Source organism: Euleptes europaea, chromosome 6 (genome assembly GCF_029931775.1).
Source record: "Euleptes europaea isolate rEulEur1 chromosome 6, rEulEur1.hap1, whole genome shotgun sequence".
NCBI lineage: Eukaryota > Metazoa > Chordata > Lepidosauria > Squamata > Sphaerodactylidae > Euleptes > Euleptes europaea.
Window position 1 is genome coordinate 6597786 of NC_079317.1, and position 19998 is coordinate 6617783.

The 19998-nt window shown below is 49.8% G+C and overlaps 1 protein-coding gene across 2 annotated transcripts in view; it reads left to right on the forward strand.

Moving 5' to 3' along the window:
* Positions 1-502: 502 nt before the first annotated feature.
* The window catches only part of SAMD4A (sterile alpha motif domain containing 4A), a 118471-nt gene continuing 98975 nt past the window's right edge, over positions 503-19998 (forward strand). For both annotated transcript variants that reach the window (XM_056850912.1, XM_056850913.1), the window contains exon 1: positions 503-698. In XM_056850912.1, coding sequence (XP_056706890.1) covers positions 503-698 — 196 coding nt within the window. The remainder of the gene's footprint in view (positions 699-19998) is intronic.

Below are 19998 nucleotides of genomic sequence, written 5' to 3' on the forward strand. Positions count from 1 at the left end.
CCAGGAATGCTGCAGATGGCCCGGATCGCTGCCCCGGCAAGGAGAGGACCCAAGGCGAGGCTGGGCTAAAATAACCAGGCGGGGAAGAGCAGGAACGGCGGCGTAGAGAACCGGCTCCCTCTGGCTCTCTGGCGGGCGCGCATGCAGGCGCACACTCTTCCAACACTGCCGTGCCTTGTCGAGAAGTGGGAGTGCTCACACGGAGCCCAGCATCGCCTCTGCTGCCGCGGAGTGTCGTCATCTCTGGAGGAATTCGCAAGGAGCCCCCCCCCACTCCCTCCCTCCACCGCTGTGGCCTGCCCAAGGGTGTCCAGGAGCAGAGGAAACCCCCCCAGCGCTCCCCAAACCTGTCCCCCTTCTGCAATCACAGCCCAGCTGGCCAAGGAACCCCGAAGCTTTGGGGAGGACTTTTTCAAAGGTTTCCTTTAAACTTTTTTTTCCCCCCTCCCAAAGAGATCCCGAGATCCCCCTTTCCGACAGTGGGTCCAGGCCAACGCCAACCATGATGTTTCGCGACCAGGTCGGCGTGCTGGCCGGTTGGTTCAAGGGCTGGAACGAATGCGAGCAGACGGTCGCTCTCCTCTCCCTGCTGAAGAGGGTGAGCCGCAGCCAGGCGCGCTTCCTCCAGCTCTGCCTGGAGCACTCCTTGGCCGACTGCGCCGAGCTGCACGTTCTGGAGAGCGAGGCGAACAACCCCGGTAAGTCCCCCCCCCCACACCCCTTTCTCTCGCCCTTCTCCCCCACCCGGATCACCCTGCATGCTGTGATTGACAGTTCTGAAGAGATGCAGGCGTTTGGGTTCCGGTAGAGGAATGCGGGGGTCTCGCTGAATCTCTCCTCCACCGCACCCCTCCCAGTTGTCTTTCTAAAAAGGAATGCAACAAGCAAATGCCCCGGACGCCCACCCTTCGGCTAGGTTTTTTCCACTGCAAACTCTTCCACCGAGGGCATGATTGATATTTTGCTGCCCCTTCCTCCCGTGCAACTTCCTGTCACATAAGTAAGTCAGGTCACGTAGAGTCTGGATTTTCTTCGGCTTCTTTTCGGGCTCCGGGGCTCACCCCGGCGTCCGGCAGGAATGCGGACTACCTCACCTTGCGTGTGGGTTGTGGGGCAATTCCCCCACCCCCACCCCCTTTGGGTGACGTGGGAGTCGAGCATGAGGGGCTGGGTTTTTCTCAAGGCGGTTCCACATGTGTGGGTTTTCACAAGGAAATGGTGCGTTTTGTGCAGGTACACTGTGGGGTTTGGCAGCTCTCTGGAAAGGCCGTTTGGGGAAACTGGGGGAATCTTGCAGCGAAAGCTCAAAATCTTTGTGCATAATTTAACTATACAAGTGTAGAATAGGCAGATTTTGGTCTGGTGGGGTTTTTTTAAGTGCTTTACCCCCCCCCCTTCTAAAGTCAGTGGACTTGTCAGGTGGTAAACTGTGAGCATGAATGAGGGAAATGGGAGTAAAGGTTTGCTCATTCCTGTCTCACCGGATAATAAAAATCACAGGCATTCGTATTCTCAGGCTGAAAAAGAATTACACATAGGGATTTTTTTACACTATTATCTTTGCACGTGGCTGACGTGTAAAGGTAGGATGCTGGCCCTCATCCTTGGCTTCTGGTGAGGAGAAAATATTGTGTAATTCTTAGCACGTGTAGCTCATGTGTTTCTTCACATGGGCCATGTTGGCATTCCTAACTACAGCCCTGGAAGGTAGGCCACTGTTATTCCCATGCTCCATCAGCAGGGGCCCAAAGCTGATGGGCTTGCTGAAATACTTGGTTTGCAAATGAAATGATACTTGAAAATGAAGGCTACACGGTCTGTTCTTGTCCTCTCTATGTGTGTTGTCTTCAAACAATTCGATTCAAGGGGAGGGGCCGTGGCTCAGTGGTTGAGCATCTGCTTGGCATGCGGAAGGTCCCAGGTTCAATCCCCTGCATCTCCAGTTAAAAGGACTAGACAAGTAGGTGATGGGAAAGACATCTGCCTGAGAGCTGCCTGAGAACCGCTGCCGGTCTGAGTAGACAATACTGACTTTGATGGACCCAGGGTCTGATTCAGCATTAAGCAGCTTCATGCATTTAATACTACAGAAGCCCCTGGTTCAAATTGTGCCTCTCTTGTGCCCTAATGGGGTTTGTGTACTGATCTTAGCTCAAGGCTTTAGTCCATAATATCATACATCTAGTGTATAATAAATATCATCCTAATAGGTTAACATCCACAAACAATTAGATTCAAGTCCATTAGCACCTTAGAGACCAAGAAGATTTTCGGCTATAAGCTTTCGGGTATTAGAGTCAAAGGTCCCTTCATCAAGCACGAGTAGGAACAGAGATCTTGAACACATGAAGCTGCCTTATACTGAATCAGACTCTTGGTCCATCAAAGTCAGTATTGTCTACTCAGACTGGCAGCAGCTCTCCAGGGTCTCAGGCAGAGGTCTTTCACATCACCTACTTGCCTGGTCCCTTTAACTGGAGATGCCGGAGATTGAACGTGGGACCTTCTGCATGAGAAGCAGATGCTCTATCACTGAGCCACAGCCCCTCCCCCAAATGACCCCAAATGCATAATGACCCTGGACTTCCTTGGCAGTCTCCCATCCAAGTACTAACCACAGTACACAGCCAAGTTATGGCAACCTCATTGGGTCTTCAGGGCAAGAGACATTCAGAGGTGGTTTGCCGTTGCCTGCCTCTGCGTAGCATAAGAACATAAGAAAGGCCCTGCGGGATCAGACCCAGGCCCATCAAGTCCAGCAGTCTGCTCACACAGTGGCCAACCAGGTGCCTCTAGGAAGCCCACAAACAAGACGACTGCAGCAGCATCGTCCTGCCTGTGTCCCACAGCACCTAATCTAATGGGCATGCTCCTCTGATCCTGGAGAGAATAGGCATGCACCATAAGTATCCATTTGGACTAGTAGCCATGAACACCCCTCTCCTCCATGAACATGGCCACTCCCCTCTTAAAGCCCTCCAAGTTGCCAGCCATCACCACATCCTGGGGCAGGGAGCTCCACAATTTAACTATGCGTTGTGTGAAAAAATACTTCCTTTTATCTGTTTTGAATCTCTCGCCCTCCAGCTTCAGCAGATGACCCCGCGATCTAGTGTTATGGGAGAGGAAGAAAAACTTCTCCCTGTCCACTCTCTCCAAACCATGCATAATTTTATAGACCTCTATCATGTCTCCCCTTAGCCGCCTTCTTTCCAAGCTAAACAGCCCTAAGCGTCTTAACCGCTCCCCATAGGACAGTTGCTCTAGTCCCCTAATCATTTTGGTTGCTCTTTTCTGCACCTTCTCAAGCTCTGTAATATCCTTTTCTAGGTGTGGTGACCAGAACTGTACACAGTACATAGCAACCTGGTATCCTCCCCTGCAAAGGTTAAGATCATCTAATACCAACTTACTGGTAGTCCCCAGCCTAAGGAGTGTCTGGCTGGCCTTGGCCAGGGCCTTCTCTGCCCTGGGCCTGGCCTGGTGGAATAGTCCTGCTAGTAGGGTTGCCAACCACCAGGTTCTAGCTGGAGACCTCCTGCTATTACAACTGATCTCCTGCTGATAGAGATCCATTCGCCAGGAGAAAACAGCCACTTTGGCAATTGGACTCTTATGGTATTGAAGTCCCTCCCCTCTCCAAACCCCGCCCTCCTCAGGCTCCACCCCCAAAACCTCCTGCTGGTGGCGAAGAGGGACCTGGCAACCCTACTTTCTAGTGAGACCAGGGTGCTGCAGTACCTTACGAAGTGCGAACCATATTTTTTATAACATTTTCAAACTCTTAATACGTCGCTGGGAATACCTAGTGCGGTAACAGCCTCTGTTTCTCCATTACGCCAGAAGTAGGGCAGATTTTTATTTATTTATTGACGTCATTTATAGTTCGCCTTTCTCAGTGGGACTCCAGGCAGATTACACAGAGCGAGTCAATATAATCGACAGGATGGAGCAATTCAATCAACAGTGCAACAGGAGTAGGGTTGTAGAACAGCGCAGAAATCTAAAAACAGAACATGACACATTAAATGATGCAAAATTACATGGTAGGCGCCAACTGGCAGCAAGCAATATGCAGTGGTATAGGCTGCAGTCCTCAGTCATTTATCCAAGTAACTTGGTGAATCATTTAGTACAGGTGTGTGTGTGTTAAGTGCCGTCAAGTCGCTTCCAACTCAAGGCGACCCTATGAATCAATGTCCTCCAAAATGTCCTATCTTTGACAGCCTTGCTCAGATCTTGCAAAGTGAGGGCTGTGGCTTCCTTTATAGAGTCCATCCATCTCTTGTTGGGTCTTCCTCTTTTCCTGCTGCCCTCAACTTTTCCTAGCATGACTGTCTTTTCCAGTGACTCCTGTCTTCTCATCATGTGACCAAAATACGACAGCTTCAGTTTAGTCATTTAAGCTTCTAGGCTCAGTTCAGGCTTGATTTGATCTAGAACCCACTGATTTGTTTTTTTGGAGGTCCTGGGTATCCGTAACACTCTCCTCCAACACCACATTTCAAAGGAATCTACTTTCTTCCTATCAGCTTTCTTCAATGTCCAGTGTTCACACCCATACATAGTAATAGGGAATACAATGGCATGAATTAACCTGATCTTGGTGGCCAAGATACCTCCTTACACTTCAGAATCTTCTCTAGCTCCTTCATGGCTGCCCTTCCCAGTCTCCATCTCCTTCTGATTTCTTGGCTGTAGTCTCCCTTTTGGTTGATGATGTTGCCAAGGAATAGAAAGTCTTCAACAATTTCAATTTCTTCATTGTCAACCTTAAAGTTGTGTAATTCCTTATCTGGGCATCCCATATCCGGACTGATCTGAAAATGGGACCCTTCGAGCCGGCGTGCAGGCAAATCCGTGCTGCATGCTTTCAATGTTTCACCTAAAACAATACGGTGCACATCGCATCATAGGTGGAGACTGAAAGCCTGCCGTTGTTAGTTAGTTTGTTGTTGCTCTTGTTTAACAGCAGATACAGGTATTCTGGTGCGATAGTGACACCTTTGCTTTCTGATGGTTCAGTGTACACACAATTATTAAAGATATTGTTTAAAATTACAATGAGGCAATGTGTATAAAGCAAATATCAATCATAAATGAATTGGGGTCCCATCTTCAAGATTTCTCATTACGTATATGCAAAAATTCCAAAATACACGGAAAGATCCGAAATACCGACTGCTTCTGGTCCCAAGCAATCTGGATAAGGGATACTTAACCTGTACAGCCAAGAGTCACTGGAAAAGACAATCATGCTAGGAAAAGTTGAGGGCAGCAGGAAAAGAGGAAGACCCAACATGAGATGGATTGACTCAATAAAGGAAGCCACGGCCCTCAATTTGCAAGACTTGAGTGAGGCTGTTAAAGATAGGACATTTTGGAGAACTTTGATTCATAGCGTCGCGAGGAGTCAGAAGAGACTCGACGTCACTTATCACGCATACTACCTGTATAGTGCAACTCTACCGCTTATATAGAAAAGCCCTCTTGAATAATTCAGTTTGGCATGGTTTGCGAAATGCCAGAAGAAGAAGAGTTGGTTTTTATATGCCGACTTTCGTTACCACTTAAAGGAGAATCAAACCAGCTTACAATCATCTTCCCTTCCCCTTCCTACAACAGACACACTGAGGCTGAGAGAGGCTGAGAGGTGAGGCTGAGAGAGCTCTAAGAGAGGTGAAGTTGAGAGAGCTCTAAGAGAGCAGTGACTAGCCCAAGGTCACCCAGCTGGCTTCATGTGTAGTAGGAGTGGGAAGTCAAACCTTGTTCTCCAGATTAGAGTCGCCGCTCCTAACCACTACACTAAGGAGCAAGACTAGATCTCCCGGGAGGGTAGAATCTAGTTAAATATTAGGAGAAACTTCCTAAAAGTGAGTGCGATTTGGCAATGGAGCCGGTTACCTAGTGATATAAAGTTCTCTTCCTCACTGGCGGTTTTCAGGCAGAGGCTGGGCAGCTATCTGTCAGGACGGCTGTAGCTTTGAATCTCCTGCACCGGTCAGGGGGTTGGACTGGATGACCTCTGAGGGGTAAAGGGAAGATGACTGGGGAAGGCACTGGCAAACCACCCCGTAGAAACAAAGTCTGCCTAGGAAACGTCGGGATGTGACATCACCCCATGGGTCAGGAATGACCCGGTGCTTGCACAGGGGACCTTTACCTTTTTACAGCAGTTTACTTTTCAAATAAAGGCAACGCATTCACCTGAATCTGGCTGTGGCTGTTGATTCGTTTCCTTTAAAAAAAATAAAAAATCTCAGTTATCAAATCTTGGCCTTTGTGTGCTTGGGATTTTGTGGGTGGGGAGCTGTTGTAGGAGGGGGAGACACATGTGTGTATAAGGGTGTGTGAAGCTTTGCCGGCCATCCCCAGAGCGATCCTGTCGACTTCCTCAACCTACAAAAATAAGGCTCAGCTGCCTTTTTGCGGTTTCCTTCTCCTTCCCCCGCCGGCTTTCCATCCACCTGTCGGCTCTTATTCTTAGCAGTTGTAAGCTGTTCTCCAGCTTTTTCCTTTTGGAAGTGCGGCTGTCGGGTTTCTCGCACGCAGTTGGTGCTTCTGTCACCCCCACAGCTGCAGGAAACGGCAAGGCCGTGCTCATCATCACAATATACAACATCGCTTTTCAGAGGAAAGGCGCAAAAAGATCAGTCCCCGTCCTAAGGAAGTTGCGTCCGGAGTTTCGACGAGGAAGAGGAGATTGTTGGAAAAAAAACACAACTTTAAAACCAGCAAAAGGAAACAGAACAGGGCGACGTGGCTTCCTTCTCGGAGACCTGGCAGAACAAGAATGTTGATTTCCATAGCCCTCGGGGCAACGGCTGAAAAGTCCCTGCTGTTATAGGAGGGACTATATAGGAGATCCAGCGTGGTGTAGTGGTTAAGAGCTGTGGTTTGGAGCGGGGGATTCTGATCTGGAGAACCGGGTTTGATTCCCCCACTCCCCCCCCCCATGAGCGGCGGAGGCTAATCTGGTGAACTGGATTTGTTTCCCCACTCCTACACATGAAGCCAGCTGGGTGACCTTGGGATAGTCACAGCTCTCTCAGCCCCACCTACCTCACAGGGTGTCTGTTTCGGGGAGGGGAAGGTGATTGTAAACCGGTTTGATTCTCCCTTAAGTGATAGAGAAAGTTGGCATAAGGGAAAAGATAAGGTGTAAGATGGTATGAATCTCTTCCCCCCTTTTCTAGAGCCAGTTAATGCTGAATACATGAAGCTGCCTTATACTGAACCAGACAATCGGGTCCCTCAGGGTCGGTATTGCCTACTCAGACTGGAAGCAGCTCTTCAAGGTCTCAAGCACAGGTCTTTCACATCACCTACTGGCTGGTCCTTTTTAACTGGAGGTGCCGGGGATTGAATCTGGGACTTTCTACATGTTATGCAGATCTACTACTGAGCTATGGTTGCCTCCCTAAACAAACCCACCTTTTACGGAGTTAGTCCCCTGGTCTACCTCATCCTTTCAACTGGAGAGGCCACCATCCTGCCTGTGTTACAAAGCACCTAATATGATGGGCATGCTCCTCTGATCCTGGAGAGAATAGGTATGCATCATGACTAGTATCCATTTTTATTGGTAGCCATGGATAGCCCTCTCCTCCATGGTCATGACCAATGCCCTCTTCAAGCCTTCCAAGTTGGCAGCCATCGCCACATCCTGGGGCGAGGAGTTCCACAATTCGACAACGTGTTGTGGGAAGAAATGCTTCCATTTATCTGTTTTGAATCTCTCACCCTCCAGCTTCAGCAGATTATGAATTATGAGAGAGGGAGAAAAGCTCCTCTCTGTCCTCAAGAGTCAACATCCCCCTAAACCCCTCTCTTTGGCCACACCCTAAATTTGCATCAGGATTTCCTTGGCGGCTGCTATTTACTTAATAATAATAATAATAATAATAATAATAATGTTCTCAGCTCCTTGATCATGTCTGCCGCGGTGATCGTTGCTTCCTGGCTATAAACTGCTTTCCTCCCCTCTCTCACCCTCCGTTTCTGCGGCCTTAATTCCCGCTGCCCCCCCTTTGTGGTCCAACGAAGGTGAATTTGACATTCTTTCTCCGCCAAGAACCGCATTACGCAGTACAATCAGCCCAAGGAACTGTAATAATAATTAGCCGGAACGTTTTCGGCTCTATTTTTAGCGCCTGTTAGTCAGCGCTTCGCCTTTGCGCTTGCTCCCGAAACGGGTCTGTTCGGCAGGTGTCGTCTAGCGGCCGAGGGGGTGAGCGGGGAGGTCCCCCGTTCACATCTCGTGTGGGCTGGGGGCTCATGAGGGTGCCCGAGGCAGGTGGCTCTTCTCATGGCCTTTGGGCCACCCCCTTCCTGCCTCACGGTATGGGGACGGTACAGTGCTTTTAGGGATATTGCTGTTGCAAAGTATTTAACAGTAAACAAGCTGGGACCCACTAGGAATCATGGGAGGGGGGCACACGTTGAAAATCCCACCCCTCATAATCTCCTCCTCCAGAATTCTGACAGGTTTGAGAAGGCCAGTTTCCCCTCCCGCCTTTCCCTTAGCTGACCCAACGCTGCACTTAACACTTAACTTCTAGAGTATGCTCAGGACTCACAGGGTTGTGTTTTGAGGTCACAACATAAGAAGAGCCCTGCTGGATCAGACCAGCGGTCCATCAAGACCAGCATCTTGTCTCACACAGTGGCCAGCCAGTTCCTCCAGAGGTCCAACCACAGGGCATGGAGGCCCAGGCCTTCATAAGAATATCAGAAGAGCCTTGCTGGATCAGACCAGCCGTCCATCTAGTCCAGCATCCTGTCTCACGTGGTAACCAACCAGCTCTTCTGGAGGTCCAACAACAGGGCAAAAGGCCGAGGCCTTCATAAGAAAATCAGAAGAGCCCTGCTGGATCAGGCCGGTGGTCCATCTAGACCAGCATCCTGTCTCACACAGTGGCCAACCGGTTCCTCTGGAGGGCCAGCCACAGGACATAGAGGCAGTGGCCTTCATACGAACATCAGAAGAGCCCTGCTGGATCAGACCAGTGGTCCACCTAGTCCAGCATCCCGTCTCACACAGTGGCCAACCAGCTCCTCTGGAGGTCCAACAAGAGGGCATAGAGGCCGAGGCCTTCATAAGAACATCAGAAGAGCCCTGCTGGATCAGGCCGGTGGTCCATCTAGACCAGCATCCTGTCTCACACAGTGGCCAACCGGTTCCTCTGGAGGGCCAGCCACAGGACATAGAGGCAGTGGCCTTCATAAGAACATCAGAAGAGCCCTGCTGGATCAGACCAGTGGTCCACCTAGTCCAGCATCCCGTCTCACACAGTGGCCAACCAGCTCCTCTGGAGGTCCAACAAGAGGGCATAGAGGCCGAGGCCTTCATAAGAACATCAGAAGAGCCCTGCTGGATCAGGCCGGTAGTCCATCTAGACCAGCATCCTGTCTCACACAGTGGCCAACCGGTTCCTCTGGAGGGCCAGCCACAGGACATAGAGGCAGTGGCCTTCATAAGAACATCAGAAGAGCCCTGCTGGATCAGACCAGTGGCCCATCCAGTCCAGCATCCCATCTCAACACAGTGGCCAACCAGCTTCTCTGGAGGCCCAACAATGGGGCAGAAAGGTTGAGACCTTCAACGGATGTGGCCTCCCAGCACTGGTATTCAGAGGCTTACTGCCTCTGAATATAGTATTACATTTTTATTTTTTTCATTTATTCCCCACCTATGTGCCCTACAGGGACCCAAAGGTGCTTATCTAATTCTCCTCTCCTCCATGTTGTCCTTGCTTGGAAGGCTTTAAGAGGGGAGTGGACATGTTTAATGGAAGAAAGAAGTATTCATGGCTACTAGTAAAAATGGCTACTAGTCATGATGCAGACCTATTCTCTCCAGGATCAGAGGAGCAGGCCTATTGTATGAGGTGCTTTGAAACACAGGCAGGATGGTGCTGCTGCCGTCGTCTTGTTTGGGGGCTTCCTGGAGGCACCTGGTTGGCCACTGTGTGAACAGACTGCTGGACTTGATGGGCCTTGGTCTGATCCAGCATGGCTTTTCCTATGTTCTTATGTTCTCACGACAACCCTGTGGGGTAGGTTAGGCTGAGAGTGTGTGACTGGTCCAAGGCCAATATATAGAGGCTCCCTTTAGTCACCATGGCTAGCAGCTGCTGATAGACCTCTCCCCCAGGTGTTTTTCTTCTGTTTAATGTACAAAACTCAAATTTTCTCCACGTCTGGGGAGTCTCCTGAGTCAATACAGACCACTCCCTTGTCTGTGGGTGGCCCCTGTATGTTGTGTTGGTCATCCACGCTGAGGTCACGCAGTTTCCTATTAGATACCATAGTGATTGTGATGATGATAATAATAATGTATTAGCAACTGTTAAGGGGACAGAGAAGGATTATTTTTTTCCTTATGTTGCTTCCGGAAGCCGAGGTCTTCTCTTGTGACTGTGCTCACAAAAGTCTTTTCCAGTAACCCAGCAGCAGATTTTCCCCCCTCCAAAAAACGCATTTACTACATTTTTATATAATAATTTTATATAATAATTGGTTAGATCACTGGATAAGTGGATGCCAAATTCCAGAGCTCTGACATGCTTGCTGTAAGAGAGAAAAAGCATTTGCTGTTATGGTTCCCAGCCCAAATGTTTCAGATCTGGTGAATCTATTTTGTTTCACAATGCTCTGAATTAGAAACGTGCCCCAGGGCAAAGATTAGATTTTTACTTCTTGAACGAGTATGTGAGATTCAAAATTGGCATGCCTGGGTTCGAATCCTGGGTTTCGCAACGAGGTTCGGGGATTGTATCAGCACGTGTGGCTAAACAGGATTCTCATCTTCGCCAGGGTCTGAAATGAGTTTGCAAACACAGAGTACAGGAGGCAACCCTGGTTGGCATTTGTCCTGGCTAGCATCAGTGCCTAAACCAGGAGTCCCCAACGTGGTTCTTGTGGGTGTCATGGAGCCCGCTAGGGTTGCCAACCTCCAGGTACTAAGCAAAACAAAAACAAGGGCACCTCCGTGCCTATACCTTCAAGGTTTGGAAATTAGCACGGATAAATGGTACACAAATGCACAGAGCCAAGATATAGCAAACAAGTATATAATACGTGATAAAGCCAAAGGACAAACAGTGAGTAGCAATTCAACCTAACCAATGTGTGACTAATATATACATTAAAGCACAAAGATCACAGTATATTTCACAGGCAAAAATGTCCTCTTCTTAATGTTTCAAAGATGATCAGTTCCATAGGATATCCCTTAGGTATAAATCCAAAAGATGGGGGACGGCCGTTTCACCTTGGTTTCTTCAGCCCCACATTATATCCTACATATAAATATTACATTAAAATGGATTTATGTCTATTTAACCATTAATATTAATTGTATAAAAATACATACTTACATCTATTCCATAGTATTTCAAAATATTACAAAGTCCACTAAGGTTCAATATTAAGCCACAGCAATGTCAACAGGTTCCCTTGACAGAGATCAGTTCCCCTGGAGAAAATGGCCACTTTGGCAATTGGACTCTATGGCATTATACATGGTTTGGGTCCCTCCCCTCTCTAAACCCTGCCCTCCCCGGGCTTCATCCCCCCCCCCAAATCTCCAGGTATTTCCCAACCCGGAGCTGGCAACCCTAGATGTCACCTCGTTCCCTTGCATGGACGTGTGAACCTTTCAACAACTCCTACTGCGAGTTGCATGCTAAAGAGCGCAGGCTGAGCCACACGGCTGGCTCACCCCAGCAAAGGCTTAAGCTTGCCAACCTCCAGGTGGGGCCTGGAGCTCTCGCAGAATTACAAGCGATTTCACTTCCAGTGAAAACCGGAAGTGATGTCATTACATGGGGGGGCATGCTCCAGGATGCCCCCCATTCCACCCCCATTTTCCTCCCTATGGCAAGTGTCAGGACATCTCTCGTGTTTGCTTGGTTTTAATGGTTTTTAAGACGCGAGTTTATTGTGTATGCTTTAAAAAATATTTTTTATTATATGATCGTAATAAAAACAAAACATGAGACAAGTTACAAAAAGTTACAAGTTACAAAAAGAATGAGATTACTACAAATGATATAGAAGGACTCATGCCAAGGTCTCCTTTAGAGCTAACATAGTAAACATATAATAAGAAACATATCATTACATGGAGAAAGATAAAAATATTCAGTAGTAAGTACAAGACTATATAATTCATGGTAAGATAAGTAATCAGAGGATACAAATCACCACACTGTATATATTTGTCCTTGTGTGTAGATGGTTTCCCAGATAGTTTGAGTAAATAATTATATTTCTACTGTGAGTCAGGTTCAAAATCCTATTATTACTTTACGGTGATTCAGCTTGAGTTAACTCCATCTTATTTTGAGATGACAGAACATTTTTAACCTGTTAGCGGCCCTGATGGTGGCAGAAAGGCAGGGCATAAATGTGGTCAATAAATAAAAATAAGCATAGCGGGAGACCTGGCCTGCCTAGCTAAAAACGTTCCCGAGAAATAGTCACGTGTGGCTCAAACTGGCGCAGAGAGGGGGGTTCTTCTCCCCCTCCAAAATGAGAAGAAGAAGAGTTGGTTTTTACACGCCGGCTTTCTCTGCCACTTAAGGCGGAATCAAACCGGCTTACAATCACCTTCCCTTCCCCTCTTCACAACCCTGTGAGGGAGGTGGGGCCGAGAGAGCTGTGCCTAGCCCAAGGTCACCCAGCTGGCTTCATGTGGAGGAGTGGGGAAACCAACCCGGTTCACCAGATTAGCCTCCGCCGCTCATGTGGGGGAGTGGGGGAATCGAACCCGGTTCTCCAGATCAGAGTCCATCGCTCCAAACCACTGTGCCACGCTGGCTCTCCTTCAGCTGCCGGTACCAGGTCCGACGTGCAGCCGTCGCTCCGTTTTGAAGGGCTTTTGTTGCGGCCGCTGCAAAACGGGGGTCTCTTGTTGCGGAAGGATCCGTCCCTCCGCTCGTCGAGCTAACCTAGTAGCTGGCTTCAGCTCGCACAAAGGACAAGTGGCTGAACTCAAGGCCCGTTCTGTGCCGGAGCGGCTGAAAGTCCCCTCTGTCTGCCTGTGTGCAACAGGTGGCCCGTCCCGGAGCGCTGGAGAGGGGGGCGATTCTGTTTTCCCTTACAGCAAATGGCAAATTGTTGCCCCCGGGGAGAGGGGCTTCCAAAAGACTCTTGTTTGGACAGGCACCTTTCTTTCCTACTCCTCTCCCGGGGTTATCCCTGGTTTCCTCGAAGGGGGGGACGCTGGGGGTGCGAGTGACATCCTAGGAGGCCTGGCACAGCAGCTGAAGGAGGTGGGGTTTTTTTTTTTTTAATCAGAGAGGCCATTGTTTGGCTCCCCGCGCCTGGTTCGGAAGCCGGGTTAACTCTTTCCCCCCCGTTGCGTCTGACATAAATGCATGGGGGGGAGGGGCGGAAGGGGAACCCTCCCTGGACCCGAGCAGCTCTTTGCAAGATGGTCTCTGACAGTGCAGTCCTGAGGAGAGTTACTCCAGTCTAAGCCCATTCATTTCAGTGGGCTTAGAGCGGAGTAACTCTGCATAGGGTTGCACTGTAAGCACACCACTGAGTTTGGTATGCAGAGGTGGTACGAAGAACTCCAGCTCATCTCCTCGTGGGTGAATTCCCTCCGGCCTTCCCTCTGCATGAATAACTGTGGCTAAGGCAACAGCAGACTTAACCATGGTTCCCCTTGTAGGTTCCCCTCAAGGGTGAATTCCCCCTGGCCTTCCCTCTGCATGAATAACTGTGGCTAAGGCCAGCAGCAGACTTAACCATGGTTCCCCTTGTAGGTTCCCCTCATGGGTGAATTCCCCCTGGCCTTCCCTTTGCATGAATAACTGTGGTTAAGGCCAGCAGCAGACTTAACCATGGTTCCCCTCATGGGTGAATTCCCCCTGGCCTTCCCTCTGCATGAATAACTGTGGCTAAGGCAACAGCAGACTTAACCATGGTTCCCCTCGTAAGTTCCCCTCATGGGTGAATTCCCCCTGGCCTTCCCTCTGCATGATTAACCGTGGCTGAGGCCAGCAGCAGACATAACCATGGTTTGCTCTGGGAATCTGGAAGATCACAAAGCTTTGCATTAAACTGCCTTTTCCTTATTTTGGCCCTCGATGCTCCCTGTTGTCTCCTCTGATTGGCAAGCAGCTCTGTAGGGTCTCAATCTGACAGAAGTATTTTCCAGCACCTATTACTAGAGAGCCTTTGAGATCAGCTCTCCTGTGGTAGGGACTTTGGCTCAGCCATAGGGCCTCTGCTTGGCAAGCAGGAGGTCCCAGGTTCAATCCCGGGCGTCTCCAATTGAAAGGACCACTCAGTAGGTGATGTGGAAGACCTCCACCCGAGACCCTGCAGAGCTGATGCAGTGTTGACCATGATGGATAGGGTTGAGGTGTTCACGTGCATTCCTGTGCATGTGTGTATGTGTGTGTGTTAAGTGACATCAAGTCGCTTCCGACTCCTGACGACCCTATGAATCAATGTCCTCCAAAACGTCCCATCCTTAACAGCCTTGCTCAGGTCTTGCAAACTGAGGGCCGTGGCTTCCTTGATTGAGTCAATCCATCTCTTGTTGGGTCTTCCTCTTTTCCTGCTGCCTTCCACTTTTCCTAGCATTGTTGTCTTTTCCCGTGACTCCTGTCTTCTCATAATGTGACCAAAGTACGATAGCATCAGATCAGTCATTTTAGCTTCTAGGAAATAGTTCCAGCTTGATTTGATCTAGAACCCACTGATTTGTCTTTTTGTGGTCCAGGGTATCCATAAAACTCTCCTCCACCACCACATTTCAAAGGAATCTACTTTCTTCCTGTCAGCTTTAGAACATAAGAACATCAGAGGGCCTGCTCCTCTGATCCTGGAGAGAACAGGTGTGCATCATGACTAGTATCCATTTTGACTAGTAGCCATGGATAGCCCTCTCCTTCATGAACAGAACATACCCACTCCCCTCTTAAAGCCTTCCGTTGGCAGCCATCACCACATCCTGGGGCAGGGAGTTCCACAATATAACTCTGCATAAGGTAAGATCTCTGTCGTGTTTATACAGCAGACTAATGCTGCTGCCATTCTGCAGTCCTAGGTGAGGCCCACCGCACTCCTTCCAAGTAGACCCGCATGGGACGAGACCGCAAGATAACAGCGCCCCTGCTCTTCTTTGCAGGAACGTTGTACGGAGCAATTAAAGTCTGTCACACGTAGGGAGGATTGAAAGGATCAACCCGCTAGCTAAAAATGCATCCGCGGTTCCTGCAGAGCAGAAACGACACTGTCGCGGGGTATGAGGTGTGGATGAGGCACGCCACTGCTGCTTTCCCCAGGAGAGTCCATTAACCCAGCAGGCGACAACGATAGCGTCTGTGAAGCGGCGGTAAATAAACTCCTAATAATGCAAAATTTTACAACCGATGACTCCGAGGCGGTAGTAACGGACGGGGAGGGCTACTTTCTTGCTTACGGCACCCCCCTCTTCTTTTTACAGCGTCCAACGAGCAACCTTTTAATTTGGCTTTTTAAATGCCGCACCGGTTGACATACCCAATGTCCTGCCACGCGGAAATTAATTGCCGTTTAAGCCGCGCGGGTGTTTTCTGCTTTCTCAATAGTCCCCTGGTTACTGGAAAGAATATTTATGCGCTTCATAAAAGAGCTAGATCAAAAGGGGGAAAAAAACACCCCCGAAAATATACTCCAGCAGCAAATGCAAAGGGAACTTGCTCTGGCGTTGCTATTGTTACTCGCAGTGAGGAGTTCGGGAATGAGGCTGCCGGCTTTGGTTTCCTTTGATGGAGAGAGCGCGAGAGAGATTTCTAGTGTCTTTCTGGTATTTCCTTCATTGACAGATAGGCGGGAGAAGCATCGTGGAGGTAAATGCATTTCCATAAAACAGATTACAAAAACTGCTGATCTTGCAGGAGAACTCCAGGGAGAACAGATGCATTGGCCATCTCACAGCTGTCTCCATCTCTCTCTTTCTCTCTCTGCCAGCGTGGTGCAGTGGTTAAGAGCGGTGGTTTGGAGCGGCGGACTCTGATCTGGGGAACCAGGCTTGATTCCCCCACTCCTCCACGTGAGCGGCGGAGGCTAATCTGGTGAACTGGTTTTGTTTCCCCACTCCTCCGCACGAAGCCAGCTGGGTGACCTTGGGCTAGTCACGGCTCTGCTAGAGGTTACAAGTAAAAATGCATGCGTAGTCTCTCCAGGATCAGAGGACCATGCCAATTATATGAGGTGCTGTGGAGCACAGGTAGGATGGTGCTGCTGCAGTCGTCTTGTTTGGGGGCTTCCTGGAGGCGCCTGGTTGGTCACTGTGTGAACAGACTGCTGGACTCGATGGGCCTGGGTCTGATCCAGCAGGGCTTTTCTTATATTCTTAAGATTTATACTCCGCCTTTCCATGTGGAAGAACAACACAGGGGCACAGCAGTAAACCAATACAGGCAAACGCAGTAACAAACCACAGCTCAACAAGATGGTCTTTTCTTTCGCCCGCGTCCTTGTGATCACCTGGGGGGTTTGGTAGTCACTGTGGAGATGCTTCCTGCTACACCAGGGATGCGAACGAGCTGGCTCCTGATGCCGGCCTTCCTTGGCCCCAATAGAGAGCTGTCAGTTTTTGCCCTTTTCTCTCGTTCTGTTTCAAAAACAAATCTCCAGGTCCGAACAGGAGAGAGGGTGTTATTCTAGCCTTTCTAGGTGCGTTCCCACGCTCTGTGTCCGAGCCCTGCACCTCCCTCGCATGAACACTGCGATCCTTGAATGGTCAGGGATAAAACCCCGGAATGGTTGCACACAGGCAGTGTGACCTGCCGACTACGTTGGTCTTCTCGCTTCTCCGGTTGCTCCTTTCTGGTTTTGACCTTGCCTGCTCGCTGACTTGAACTTTCTCTGTGATGCGGCCTTGCTACACCTTTTTATTATGACTTCTCCTCTCGCCTTAAGTCAGGGGTGGGGGACCTTTTTTCCACCAAGGGCCATTTGGATATTTGAAACCTCATTCGCGGGCCATACAAAATTATCAGCTTAAAAATTAAGCCGACCAAGCCCCAAGCAGGCAGCTGCCCCAGATGACACCCCCCCCCCCCAATGTGGGCAAGCAGGGAGGCATCCAACCGGTGGCGCGCTCGCCCACCAGGTGGCACAGGATGGCCTGTTGCACCAGCTGGGCGTAGCCATCCATCCACACACCAGGGTTGCTCCTGCTCCGCATGGTCAGGGCCGGATTCTACAGCTGGCTCCTGCTACCTCCGCCTGCAGGGATGAAATGAGGACACACTGGCTAAGAACTTACCCCCCCATGCATTCTGGCCCTGCCCCCTTTAACCCCTCCATTATCACCACTTCTGCCCCCAGCCCTCTTGTAATACAGAGGGAATACGTTTCTCCACGGCCTGGGTGGGAAAGGGTTAACACAGTTTCTTGGCCGGTCCTAGCAGCTCCATAGCTAACGACTCTTCTGCAAGGGGGGAAAAGGTTCCTTTTCTCGGCAAAACAAACTCACATCCACCTTGAATAGAGGCTATTCCTGACCGCGGGAGGGGGCAGATCGCCAGTCTTAGATCCTTCTGAGCTAGAGATCTGCCAGGACCCACAAAGGGCCAGACCAAATGATTTCGCGGGCCTTAAACGCCCCCCGGGCCTGACGTTCCCCACCCCTGCCTTAAGTGTAAACGTCTTCTCTCTTACAGATCTCTTTGGAATCGTGCGCCGACTGACTTTGCTATCCTTTTCACCTTCAGTGTGCGCTGCTCTTCCTTTGAGAGCCAGCGTGGTGTGGTGGTTAGGAGCAATGGACTCGGATCTGGAGAACCGAGTTGGATTCGCCACTCCTCCACATGAAGCCAACAGGTTGACCTTGGGCTAGTCACAGCTCACTTAGAGCTCTCTCAGCCCCACCTACCTCACAGGGGTGTCTGTTGTGAGCAGAGGACGGGAAGGAGATTGTAAACTGGTTAGGTTCTACCTTAAGTGGTAGAGAAAGTCGGCATATAAAAACCAGCTCTTCTTTCTTCTTCTTCCTTCTTCTAATGCAAGAGCACTAGTTGCGCCGTCTGTTGCGTGCATGCGCTTTCAGGTGTGCATGCGCCCTGACTCTTCCTTGTTCACTGCTGCGGCAGTGGGTGGGTGGCCAACGTGGCCCAGGGAGCAGAACTTTGTGACGAGAAGCGGGGCCCGGTAGTGGCAGATTCGGGCCCACTTTCCCTATGCCTGACTGCCTGTCTGCCTGCTCATCACACCCGAGGTAAAACCACGCCAAGAAACTTGGGATGCAACATGTGTGTGTCGGGCACTGCTGTATATTGGACTTGCTCTTTATCTTCCACGTATGACTTGACTTGTGCCGCGCTAGCCAAAGACGTTGCCTGTCATAGAGTGGAGTGTTTTTTTAGAAGGATCTTTTTTCTTTGCTTGATCATACAGCCTCTGAATCCCAGTGGCAGGAGGCAATATCGGGTAGGCCTCGGCCTCTATGCTCTGGCGTTGGCCCTCCAGAGGATGCTGGACTAGGTGGACCACTGGTCTGATCCAGCAGGGCTTTACTGATGTTGTGATGAAGGCCTCTCTGCCCTCTTGTTGGCCCTCCAGAGGAACTCATTGACCACTGTGTGAGACGGGATGCTGGACTAGATGAAAGCTTCTTAAACTGTGGGCTGCGACCCCATATGAATGTGGGGGTTGCAAAAAAAAATTAAAAAATTAAAAAACATTTCTTTATGGTACATTATCAGTAAATGTTTGGTTTGTATATCTATTTTATATACCTACATACCCGGGGTCGCGTAAAAAATTCTCGGGTGAAAAGGGGTCGCGAGTAGGAGTGGATATGTTCATCGAGGAGAGGGCTATCCATGGCTGCTAGTCAAAATGGATACTAGTCATGATGCATACCTACTCTCTCCAGGATCAGAGGAGCATGCCTGTTATGTTAGGTGCTGTGGAACCCAGGCAGGACAATGCTGCTGCAGTCGTCATGCTTGTGGGCTTCCTAAAGGCTCCTGGTTGGCCACTGTGTGAACAGACTGCTAGACTTGATGGGCTTTGGTCTGATGCATCATGGCCTTTCTTATGTTTCTTGAAGAGGCGAGTGGACATGTTCATGGAGGAGAGGACTATCCATGGCTACTGGTCAAAATGAATACTAGTCATGACGCACACCTATTCTCTCCAGGATCAGAGGAGGATGTCTCTGTGGAACACAGGCAGGATGGTGCTGCTGCAGTCGTCCTGCTTGGAGGCTTCCTAGAGGCACCTGGTTGGCCACTGTGTGAACAGACTGCTGGACTTGATGGGCCTTGGTCTGGTCCAGCAGGACCTTTCTTATGTTCTAACCGATGTCTACCTGACACTGACCTGCCAGGTCAAATCCACCAACTTCCAACTTCCCTTCCATCCAAGACAGAAAGCTCAGTATAGAGCACTTTCTTATGGGAGAGCTCCTTTCTCTTCTGGTCCCCCCTCCTCCTGCCCTACCTACTGCCAAGAGAGGAAAACGAAGGAATGCACGCATTCTTTCAAAGAGGCCCAGGCGGCTGGAAAAGGAATTCTCTCCTCCAACGTCTGGCCCTATTGTTCGGGGACATAAATAGATCCGCTTGCGGTACATGCCAGATCCTTGTCCTGCTAACAAGCCAACGTTTCCCCCAAGTTCCCTTTTCGCCTGGAAAAAGTCCGCTTGCTCTAAAAAGCAAAACCAACAACAAAAACCCTACCAACTCTTTGCAAGCGGAAGCTGCTACCTCTGTGATCATCTTCGAAAATGAGAGGGGTGAGAAAGTGAAATTGCTGGTGGCTCTCCAGGTTGGCCTAGGTTCAAGTAAACTGTTACCCCGGGGCTGCCAGAGATTGGGAGGATTCTGGAAAACTGCATTTCCCCCTTGCAACAGAGAGTCATTTCTACCACCGGACCAACACAGAGCAACGTAGAGCCTTTGGGCTTGCAAGGTTTCATGTTCTACCCTCAGCTGTGCTATTAGGGAGGCTTCAGAAAACCCCATACATAAATAGACTCTG